The sequence below is a fragment of the Tupaia chinensis genome, unplaced genomic scaffold (genome assembly GCF_000334495.1).
Source record: "Tupaia chinensis unplaced genomic scaffold, TupChi_1.0 Scaffold144682_1, whole genome shotgun sequence".
NCBI lineage: Eukaryota > Metazoa > Chordata > Mammalia > Scandentia > Tupaiidae > Tupaia > Tupaia belangeri.
This window is the reverse complement of record NW_006204543.1, coordinates 1,739,728-1,751,816: the sequence shown is the minus strand read 5'-3', so window position 1 is coordinate 1,751,816 and position 12,089 is coordinate 1,739,728. Positions and strand designations below refer to the sequence as shown.

The following is a 12,089-nucleotide window of genomic DNA, read 5'->3' as shown; positions in this document are numbered from 1 at the left end:
AGCAGGCACGCACGTGCCGATCTGGACAAATACCACGTGACCCACGCCCACGGGTACAGGTGGCAGGTGCCATGAGGTGAGGACAAGCAGCCGTGACCCCAGCCACTGCACCCTGAACTCAGCGTCGGGTCGGTGCTCACGCCGCGCCCTGTGTCTGGCACCGCTCGGGCGCTGGGGCGTGTTCGTGACCAAGACGGTGACGGTGCCACTCTCCAGCACACCCACTGAAATGCCACACCCCTCAACGCCGTCAGGGGCTTCTGTCCGCCGATGCCTCACTGCTGCGTGCCCTTGTCCACACTCACGGGGGTCGGGTCAGGGACGGAGAGAGAAGCGAGTCCTACCCAGAGCAACTCCGGTTCTCGTGGGAGACACAGAGCTGAAGACGAGTGGTGACCAGCCATGTGGGTGTCCTGGCCCCAGCACCTATGGGACCCATGACCCCCAAAGATCACCCTCCAAGGATGACATGGGGCGCGGCGTCTGGCAGAGCTGGCAGCAGCAGAGGTCTCCCTTCCCCTAAGTCCTGTCGGCCTGCGGTGTCTTGGTTCCACCCTGACACCCCCTGCCATCACACCTTTGCTTCTCAGAACTGGAATTCTAGAGATCTCCACTCACACGTTGGGACCAGCTAGTGGTGAAGGCAGGCCCTGGACTCCAACCCTGCCTCCACGGACTCTCTGTGAGTGGGCCTCACGTTCTCCATCACGCACCGAGCAGTAACCCCAATCACAGAGCTTGCTGTGTTCTGAACACGGGTCCCCAAATCCATGGGTTTGACCTAATACCCGGTGTGGCAGAAGGAAGTGGTGTGGTCTTTGGGAATGTAGGTCTCAAGGGCTCCGGCCTCACGAATGAGTTAGTCCTCAGCGAAGGACACACCTATCGCCCAGCAGGAGCAACGGTGGGAGTGAGCACCTGCCTCCGAGGCTGGCGCAGCTCCCTGGCACGGAGGAGCAGCCGTGCAGACAGCCGGCTGCTCTACTGCTGGGGTGAGCGGCAATGCAGACCTTCCCCGCACCCTGAGCACCCACCCTGGCAGACCGCCTGTGCTCCCCGCCGCTGGGCAGGTCGGGCCTGTGTGGGCACTCGGGGACCTTGTCCGGGCGGTGCAGGTCAGAATACCAGCTAATCCTGTTAGAGGGAGAAGCATCTACTGACCAGCCGCTGCAGCTCTGACCTAAGGACCTGAAGGGTGCTGGCGTGCAGAGGAAGCACAGGCTCACATGCAGGCATGCTCATGGCTGCCTCTGTGGCCAGGTGGGTGGGGACGGCGACTGAGGTCACCCATTCATGCAACAGGTATGTACAAGGCTTCCAGACGAGCCCCTGGGGCAGGCATCAGAGGCAGGTCTCGGGTCCAAGCTTGTGGTCGAATGAGCGCCTGCCACCTGAGCTCTGCGGGGTCTCAGACGCTAAATACCAGCTTCTCCTTGTCCTGGAAGATGACTTTCTTCTTCCTTAAGAGAGACCTTACTTTTGTTTTGTTTTGCTATTGGGTTCATGCACTCACTGGGACGGAGAGACAGAAAGTGGGAAACCACACACTGTAACCCCTTCTCCTCCACTCTCCTTGTAGAATTTTGATCATGCATGCACAAGCACCTGGCATGAGTTTTAAGCTGCCGGGTCCGGGACTCGAACCATGGTCAACTATGTGGGAGTCCAACGGTGTAGCCATTATGCTATCTACTGGCCCCGATGACTTTTAAGTTCTAGAGATCATTCTCACTACTCTTATTGCGTTGATTTCCTTATAGGTGCATAGGTGGGTAGGTAGATAAATCTTAAATACTGTTATCTCTACTGTTACTGGCCGAGAAAAAACCTTCCTTCTAGCGATGAACCAAGTCTCAAACACGCCAGCTTATTGTGTAAAAGTAGTATGTTTTCATATTTTGTAATAACACTTACATGGGTCAGCCTGTCATGTGGTGACTAAGCAGCTGGATCCTACATGGCCAGCCATGTCATCTGAATCCTGGATTGGCAATTTAAAATATATGCCGGGCAGGTGTGCGTGTGTGCCCGAAATACTGAAAGGAAGGAGAGATGGAGGAGGGACTGTGGCGTCACCGTGCCCCACGGAGGGGACCTTCTCACGTTCCTCTCTGTCTCTCTCTGGTGAGCTCACAAGCTCTCTGGCAAAATTAACAACAATAATAACATTTAAACTTCCTGGAGGAGTGTCCTCACAAACAGCCGGTAACGGCCATGTGCTCTGTTGCTCTAACACGATCCCTGCTAGAAGTACAGAATCGGCCCCTCCGCTTTCCTTCGACACCTCCCCGTTGTGGAGACGGCCCTGGAAGGTGCCCACTGACGTGAAGGCAGTCGTGGGGGCTCCCAAAGCGAGGAGTCTCCGGTAAGACTCCGCCAGGCTGCTTCTCTGCTCCAGCCTACACTGCGCGTTATCCGGATCGAACAGTAGCCCATCTAAATTTAAATTCTCCAACAGAAGGTGCAAGGCTGTGGCGGGGTTGACTGCGTAACCAACACCCCAGAGCGAGCGAGAGGCAGAGCTGGGGAAAATACCGATTTAGAAACTGCATTTGGAGGAGGGAGAAGCCGGCCGCTGCTGCCATGGTCCTGCCGTGGGGAACCAGGCAGAGGCGGCTGCTGGGACGCAGAAGCCAGCAGAGCGCCAGGCTGCCCTGATGCTGGGCAGGCCCGGAGCCCAGCAGCAGGGGCCGCGACGTCTCAGAGCACAGGTGACAGTGACGCGGCCGCGCGGTGCCTGCTTCCCTCTCCACACACGTGTGGACAAGTCTACCTGAGCTGTTTCCTGGTGGGCGACTTCTCTCTACAAGCCAGATGATGTATAGCGATCGAATGTTTAAACAAAGAATGAAAACATCTAAAAATGATAACAAACACATGACCAAAGGAGAGGCAGACTCTCAGCCGTGGTACGGGGCCCTCAGCTGGGACCCAGGAAGCACACCCTAGAGTCGGGGTGTCCACCCTGCTGAGCGCCAGCTCAGCCACCCCAACGCCCGCACAGACTCAGACCCCACAACTGCCCGGCCGGAGAGCAGAGAGCAGCAACAGGCAGACGAGGCGGAGGACAGAGCGGGCCCCACCCCGCGGTGCCCCGCTGTGGACGGGACGACGAACGTGTTTAAGGAATGGCACACCGGACGGAGCCCTCGGAGGTGGCACCGTGAGGACCGGCTGAGCCGTGCCAGCTGCCACGCTATGGTGACACTGTGCGTGGTGAGCCGGGTCCTACGTGGCAGGCCACAATCTGACTCCCAGCCCCGGGATGTGCACACTGCCTGGGCCTCACAGATGGGACACATGGAGGTGAGGGGACTGCAGTGTGGCCGCGCCCTGGTGCCAGGTGCCTTCTCTCCCTCTCCCTGTCTCCCTCTCTGGAGAGTGCACACAGTCCCGGGTGGTTTACAGGAGAAACGTTCCAGAGCGCCTTGGATCATCCTCCGATGGAGACCAGCCTTGCTGGGATGGCTTCTTCCTCCTCCGGGTGTAATCACAGCCTGGCCCCCGATGCCTACTCCACTCCCCACGGCACAGTGGCCGCAGAGACAGAGCGCAGCAGGGACAGGACGGGCCACAGGCGTCCTCTCGGGGGGCTCTCAGCTGCACGCCATCCACGTCGCAGAGTTTCAGATCATGCATCGTAACTCGGGGTGTGTCCTGCCGTGCCTACCCTACCCCCGAGCCTCAGCTGGCCCGTCACGTCTGGGTGACACACTCGTCACACTCCAGACACAGCACACTGACCCACCGCAAGCTTCGGATTTCCTCAGATAAATTCTGAGCTTTTTTTTTTAATTGACAAGCACTGTCTTGAATTTATTTACAAATACAACAGTAAATCAAACCAATCTCAGTAAAACATAGTTATTTTTAAAGGAACAGAACTTGAGAAATTTACAAGTTATGCCATAAACCGTGACTACCTCTGCTTTTAAAAACAAGGGAAATGAAGTCCGTCAGAGAAGGGACAGGCTGCCTGCTTCCAGCCACGTGACACTGCAGAAAAGCCGGCCTGGGCAAAGCCAGGGATGCCGGGTGGCCGGGGGCTGGGGCGGGAGGCTGGGGCAGGTGAGGCCCAGGGCTCTGCAGGGCAGAGGGGCCACTTCCCCTTGTTCTCAGCTTCTCTTTCCAGTTTCAGTTTTCAGCAGTCAACTGTAGTCCGGACATATTACATGGAAAATTCCAAACAGTAACAGCTGGCAAGTTTTCGCTGCAGGCCGTCCTGAGCAGTGTGAAGCCTGCCGTCCCTCCCTGTCCTGCCCGGGGCGCGACTCACCCCTCTGTCCGGAGGAGCTACCCTGTACGGCTCCTGCCCGTCAGCCCCTCAGGGACTCTCCTGGTCCTCATGTCAGAAAGCACAGATTCCCAAGGGCCTCAAAAAGTTCATGAGAAATGAACATGACAAGGAAAGCATGCGTGGGTGTCAAAATTCTCTGCACCCACATCAGCTCAGACGTTAACCACACTTTTCTCTACAAACTTCGGAAGCCCCCCTGCATAGGTTTCCAGACCACCTGCCATGCCAGGCATCTGCTGGGGGCTCGGAACAGCTGCCCTGTGGGGCAACAGCACCATGCAGACACGTGATTGTATGCTGTCCAGGCCCACGCGCTCACGATGGCATGGCAGAGCGGCTCCAGGTGACGGGAACGTGCTTTGGTTCACTGTGACTGCAGCAGCACACGTTCACAGGGGCGTTAAGAGCAGGGGAAGTGTGTGTGTGTGAGTGTGTGTGTGTGTGTGTTGGTGTGTGTGAGTGTGTGTTGGTGTGTGTGTGTTGGTGTGTGTGTGTGTGTCGGTGTGTGTGTATGTTGGTGTGTATATGTGTGTGAGTGTGTGTGAGTGTGTGTGAGTGTGTGTGTGTGTTGGTGTGTGAGTGTGTGTTGGTGTGTGTATATGTGTCTGTATATATGTGTGTGAGTGTGTGTTGGTGTGTGTGTGTTGGTGTGTGTGTGTGTCAGTGTGTGTGTATGTTGGTGTGTGTGTATGTGTGTGAGTGTGTGTTGGTGTGTGAGTGTGTGTATATGTGTGTATATGTGTGTGAGTGTGTGTGTGTGTGTGTGTGTGTTGGTGTGTGAGTGTGTGTTGGTGTGTGTATATGTGTCTGTATATGTGTGTGAGTGTGTTGGTGTGTGTGAGTGTGTATATGTGTGCGTGAGTGTGTATGAGTGTGTATATGTGTGTGAGTGTGTGTTGGTGAGTGTGTGTGTGTATATATGTGTGTGTTGGTGTGTGTTGGTGTGTATGTGTATGAGTGTGTGTTGGTGTGTGTGTTGGTGAGTGTGTGTTGGTATGTGTGTATGTGTGTATATGTGTGTACTGGTGTGTGTGTATATGTGTGTGAGTGTGTGTGAGAGTGTGTTGGTGTGTGTGTGAGTGTGTGTTGGTGTGTGTGTGAGTGTGTGTGTGTGTGAGTGTGTGTTGGTGTGTGAATCTGTGTGTTGATGTCAAGGTACAAAAATCGTCTATGTTAAGTTGGCCTTGCAGGACAGTCCCTGTTTGTCTGTCCTGGAGTGTGTGTGTGTGTGTGAGTGTGTGTTGGAGTGTGAGAATCTGTGTGTGTTGGTGTGTGTGTGTGTGTTGGTGTGTGTGTATGAGTGTGTGTGTGAGTGTGTGTTGGTGTGTGTGTGAGTGTGTGTGTGTGTGAGTGTGTGTTGGTGTGTGAATCTGTGTGTTGGTGTGTGTGTATGAGTGTGTGTGTGAGTGTGTGTTGGTGTGTGTGTGAGTGTGTGTGTGTGTGAGTGTGTGTTGGTGTGTGAATCTGTGTGTTGGTGTGTGTGTATGAGTGTGTGTGTGAGTGTGTGTTGGTGTGTGTGTGAGTGTGTGTGTGTGTGAGTGTGTGTTGGTGTGTGAATCTGTGTGTTGGTGTGTGTGTATGAGTGTGTGTGTGAGTGTGTGTTGGTGTGTGTGTGAGTGTGTGTGTGTGTGAGTGTGTGTTGGTGTGTGAATCTGTGTGTTGGTGTGTGTGTATGAGTGTGTGTGTGAGTGTGTGTTGGTGTGTGTGTGAGTGTGTGTGTGTGTGAGTGTGTGTTGGTGTGTGAATCTGTGTGTTGGTGTGTGTGTATGAGTGTGTGTGTGAGTGTGTGTTGGTGTGTGTGTGAGTGTGTGTGTGTGTGAGTGTGTGTTGGTGTGTGAATCTGTGTGTTGGTGTGTGTGTATGAGTGTGTGTGTGAGTGTGTGTTGGTGTGTGTGTGTGTGTGTGTGTGTGTGTGGAGAGGCACGCAGGCACTCTCCACGCTTTCTGGCCTAGTCACTTATTTTTTAAAAAAGAACAGCAGGTGGCTGAGGCCATCGAATGGGCTGTGGTCCCGGGTCACCCTGAACAGGAGTGCCCGTGGTCCTGCCCGTGGTCCTGCCCGTGGTCCTGCCCATCGTCCTGCCCTGTGGTCTTATGACCCTGGCTGGCCGGAGGCCGGGAGAAGGGTCATTGCAGCGAGAGGCTCTGGTCTGCCTCTCTCCCATTCACTCTGTCATGAAAGGAAGTTTTAAACAAGCGAATTAATCAGTAAGTAATGGAAAAGCCACCCTGACACTACCCCCACTCACTAGGCCCCTTCTCAGCCAGGTTCCCAGGGGGTGGGCCGGGCCGCGTGGCCACCGCACCTCAGTCCCAACTGGAGAATCAGGCCTGGGCCTCCCGCCATGCGGTGGCAGCTGGAATCCTGCCTCTAGGTCTCGATGGCCTCGGCTCTCTGGACACAAACACACAGTGTGTGCACCGCTGCGGGCACCGTGACCTCCTGGAGGTCGAGCACAGAGCAGGGGTCACAGCACGAGCCTTCTCCTTCCGCTCCTGAAACGCTCTTTAAAGTGGATTCTCTCAAAAATAAACACACGAGCTCACCGGTGAGCAGCATCCTCTGTCCTGAAGCACCCTGAGCACCATTTCCACGGGGCGCTCGGCACACCAGCTACCGCGTGAGGACGAAGGCAGAGTGCCCGAGCTCTACGGCAGGGAACACTCCTGGCCTCACCCAGAGCTCCCCGGACCTCCCCGGACCTCCTCGCTAACAAGAACGCAAGAACGAATCCGGGATGGACAGACAATCGCAGTCGATTTATCAAATCTCCCTCACTTGGCAGCAGGAACGACTAAAACTGCCGTTTTCACATAATAACAAGGCCAAGAAAGAGCAGAAAAATGGAGGCAGGGCAGAGGGAGCAGTCAGCATTTTCCTGGTTTTATTGATTGTTAAATGGCTTTTTCTGTAAAAAAAAAAAAAAAAGCTAAAAATATAGCGTTCTAGTCAAAACCCCAGTGAAGATCTATATCCTTAAGCCCTGCACACATTTCTGATTTGTGCGTTCCCATAATATATTCTTTAATTTGATTAAGTCGCTCTCATATTCTCTTCTTAATTGCTGACTTAATATTCACCACCCACATGACACTGTCAGTTGTCTCGTTAAAAGGACTGCATGCTTATTCTTTGACTTTCCCCATGAGTGAGGCAGACAGACAGAGAGCCACCCACGGGGCCCCGACCAGGCCGTGATCCGCCCTCGGCCCCAGCCCCCCGGGTCTGGGCACACACGTGCATGCCTGGACTGTTTGAAGAGGTCTTTGGACCTGAACCAGGACGCTTCCACGTGGGCAGTCTCACGGGGCGCCCCGTTTTGCTGCCGCACCACTGCGTGGCCCCGGGTGCTTTTGTTTCGTTGTACAGTGTCACTTTGAAGCTACCCCCACGCGTCTGAAGCTGTGGCATTTGGCCTCAGAGGGACAGAGCTCTCTGACCGCTGGGCAATGTGAGAAGAGGCCCTTTGTCACCTCGACTTCCCAGCATAGGGTTCCCAGCGCCCAGTTAGACACACTCGTCCTTCAGGGAGAAGGCTGGGACCTCCTATGGGTCGCTCAGCACTAAGTCTTTTACTTACTGATTTTTAAGTTTCGTTATACATTTCGTCCCTAGGCGAGGCAGAGAGAGGAAGACCCCACGGCGTCCTCCCTCTGCCACCCGCCTCCAGCCTCAGCCAGCTGGGATCACAGGCAACAGTAAGGAGACCCTGGGACACGAACCGGGACCTTCCCACGTGGGGCCAGCAGTGCAGAGAGCTGTGTCACCACTGCACCTGCAAGGCCACCGCCCTCCCCTGGGGTCTGTGGGCTCGCTTCCCCAGAGCAGTGCCCACCGTCTGTGCCCCCCGCATCGGCACGGGCCTGACCCACCGTCTCAGGCTGTTCTGTGTCGCTGGCGGGAATAGCTGAGCGTGGGTGTGTGCGTAAAGCAGACAGACATTTATTTACGCTCATAATTACGGAGGTCAGGAAGTGCAAGGTCTGAGGCCCACAGCAGGTAAGAAGACAGAGTGCCAGACAAGACAGGGGCACGGTGGCTGAGTGGGTGTGTGTGTTGCCCTGAAAGGACCGTTGTATGCTTCATTCATACCTCACAAGCCCACTCCGTGCCCCGTAAGTATGCACACCCACTGTATGTCCATTAAATTTGTAATTATCACAAAAAACGAAAATAAAGAAAAGATGGAACCAGCCGATCCACTAAGAACGATTAGTCTCTCTGTAGTCACCAGAACGCCCCTCCTCAGGAGACGGGGGTCCCGCTCCCAGCCTGATCTCGAACCCTGCCGTCTGCGCCCACAGGTGGCGTGACGAGTTCTTACTCATTTCACCTCTGCGCTCCAGCTGATGAACGGCAGCGATGTTTTCCTTGAGTCAGTCACCCATAAACACAGATTTACCCTCCCCGGGACCCTCACATCTCGACAGAAAAGATCAACACTAAAATTCTGGCAACAGAAAGCAGTGATTCTGCTGCTGCGTTTGGAGGGGTTATTTCCACCCACAGAACATCCGACGAGAGGAAGACACTGAGAGTCGGCCCCGAGGAGACCCTCCCTCAGCCTCACATTCCCCGTGACCGTGCCCAGGAGCAGGCCTGCTGCGGGGAGGCCAGGAAGCCTGGGGGAGGGAGTCCCTGACCGCTCAGAGCTGCACCTGCCAGGCCTGCAGCTGTGACAGCCTCCTCGCCGGGACAGCACCGGACTGCAGGCTGGGGCAGGAGGCTTTCTCCCTAACGGGCTAGGCTTAACATCTAGCACTGCTCTTCTGGGCCGTGGTGAAGGCTTCTTTTACCTTCTCCCATCGAGGAGATGGATTCACCTGCAAGTGGGAAGAGCCCACATGGGGAACGCGCACGTGCGACCCCACACCTCCTTCTGCAAAGAACAAACACTTTACAAGGGCGGCTCATTCACTCTCAGGAAGCTTGAATCCATTCCTGAGAAATGCTCAAGGCAACACTCTTGGATCTCCAAAAAAAGAACTGGAAGTCAAAAATCTGACGTTTCTATTCACCCCGAATATCAACAAGGTCAGAAACAGCCAATGACTGCGTAAGGGCGAACGATCCCACCTGAAAGTCCGCACGCAGCCAATGCGGGAGTGGGGAAGGGGGTCCTTAACCAGCTCAGCGTCTCGATGCTAGAGCCACAGCTTTCTGTCTCGGTCATTTTTAACATCTTCAGTCTTCACATGACCAGTAAATGCAACACAATGCACAAGTCCATGCAGTTTTAAACCCGCATGGTCAACTGCAAACAGAAATCCAGAAGAGCGTAAGCCACAGCCATCCGATGAGAAAATAAAACAACTTCTTACCATATTTATTGACGACACAGGGCCGATGCTGTTAACATAAATGTCAACATCGATGACAGTGGGCTTCACTGTGGAGAGAAACACAGGAGTGTTAGCATCGTTCCCGGGAGAGGACGCAGGTCGCGTCCTCATGACATGCAGACGCACACCGCCAGGGCACGCTGGAAATGCACGCGGTGGGTTTTCCTCTGAGGTCGTCTTGTAGTTACAACTGAAACTGGGACTGTTGTAGGGATGAGAGACTTACTTGTATTTATTCGTTCTGGGGAAATAGGCCATTTGTACACTGTAAGTCGCTAGTGAGAGATGAAAAATATTCTGCAGTGTTAGTCAAGCTGAATTTGTGGCAGAGATATGTGATAAAATAAAGCCACCGCATAAATAATTTAATCAGAGTCTTGCTATAACAGCGTACAAACCGAGACCGTATCGGTGTCGTTCCCAGGTTATTTACCCAGACCGTCCCACTATCACGCCACAGCAGAGACTCACAGCAAAGAACGACGAAAACCACTGTTTACTCTCCTGACTACTTAAAGACACAGGTACAACCACAGACCACAGTGAAAAGCCAGTAACTCGGAAAAGAGTGGAGTCAGTTTCAGAGGCCGGAAGCGCAGATCTGACCCTGCGTCAGAGCTTGGTCTGGCTCACGTGCACCGAGCTGTGCTTTCTTGGGCAGCAAGAATCTGAGGGTGGCCTCTAAGTCAGCGGGTGGACAGGGATGCCCTCGTAGAGGGCTCTCAGTGATTGACAGAAGAGAGGAAGAACCCAGTCAGAACACTTCTCAGGGACCGGACCGTGGCAGGACAGTAGGTTCCCCGTGGAAAGGTTCTGGGTTCACACCCAGAGACCTCCCTGAGCGCTCAGGGACCATGTGAGTCCACGCTTCGGGGCCAGCTGAACTGAGGGGGTGGGCACAGCCCTGCTGCGGGTCTGTCTCCCCCCCTCCCCCCCCCGTCTCACTTGTCAGATGCATAGATAGATAGATAAATAAATAAGTAAATGCTTTTAAAAAGAAAGACTATTTCTGCCCAGGAGGAATATAAACAAGACTCCCAAACCTCCTCACATAAAACGGATTGTTTCTATGGAAACACGAGTGTTAGCATCTGCAATTGTTTCAACGAGCCCCTTCAGCTTTGCTAAATAACGCTCATTCACGAACAGGCCCTTGCTCCACGTCTGGAAGCAGCAGCGGCATCTCCGAGCTCTGTCTTTTATAAAATTCGTGTCCAGTCGTCAGTAGCCTGGGTGACCATTTCCAGACCTCCACCAACCGGAAAGGAAGGTGAGGAATTTGAGCCGTCTTCTCTAAGCCTGTCAGCACAACCACGTCATCTCAGCTCCGGAGAGCTTCCCGTGTTTTGGAAAACACCCCAGCGCAACTCCATGCACTATGCATTCAGGCTGGAATTTCCTAACAGGCACGCTCTGCACGTAAGACTGAGCTTTGCTAGCTGCGATGCACATTAAGCAGTACCTTTCAGCCTAACTGGCTCCGGGCTTCTGCCTCCGAGCACTGCTCAAGCTTTGACTATGCCCCACCACAGGTTGTGTGAAAAGTCACTCAGTCAAGGAGCTACTTTGTGTAAGACTTTTCTGGTTGTTTCACAGTATTTATTAGACTTTAGGGTTCCAGGCCTTTTCGTCTCATTAAATTAAAAAGATCGACAGACACAAAGCCTTAATGACACGAAGCAGGAAGTGCCAAACGTATGCAGGGCAGTGCTATAACAAAGGCTTGAGCTAGGAATTTGGAATAACCACACACACACACACGCACACACACACACACGCAGACCAAGGCCAAGGAAGTGAACTGTTTTTAGCAGATGCTCTTTTAAGCAGAGCCCTGATGACGTGAATGCAGCATTTAGGAAGTGGCTCTGACAGTGGTAGCCAGGAAGGAGACTGCCTGGTTTGTAGATGGCTGGAAGGATAGATAGATAAAGGAAGGGTAAGCAGGTGAACTGGGGGGTGGGTGGATAGACAGACAGATGGCTGGAAGGATAGATAGATAAAGGGTAAACAGGTGAACTGGGGGGTGGTGGATAGACAGACAGATGGCTGGAAGGATAGATAGATAAAGGAAGGGTAAGCAGGTGAACTGGGGGGTGGTGGATAGACAGACAGATGGCTGGAAGGATAGATAGATAAAGGAAGGGTAAGCAGGTGGACTGGGGGGGGGGGGGTGGATAAATGGAAGAACGGACAGCAGACACGTAAATGGACGGATTACAGACATGAAAAGCAGATCAATGGATGGGTAGATGAGTAAACAGATAGTACATGGTCATCAATAGCTGGGTGGGTGGAGACATATGCGTACAACCACAGACCACATACGGGTACTGGCACTGAGCTAAGGATTTCACACGGAGGGTCTGATTCAATTTTCACCTTATTCCTACAGAGAAGACTTCATTATTTGTCCCTATTATACACAAGGGAGCTGAGGACCGAGGTC

General features: G+C 53.8%; 1 protein-coding gene across 1 annotated transcript in view; it reads right to left on the bottom strand.

Annotated features, from left to right (window-relative positions):
- Positions 1 to 12,089, bottom strand: part of GABRG3 (gamma-aminobutyric acid type A receptor subunit gamma3) — a 313,039-nt gene that overhangs the window by 272,198 nt on the left and 28,752 nt on the right. The window contains exon 3 of the mRNA XM_006167247.2: positions 9,620 to 9,687. Within this exon, the coding sequence (XP_006167309.1) occupies positions 9,620 to 9,687 (68 nt within the window). The remainder of the gene's footprint in view (positions 1 to 9,619; positions 9,688 to 12,089) is intronic.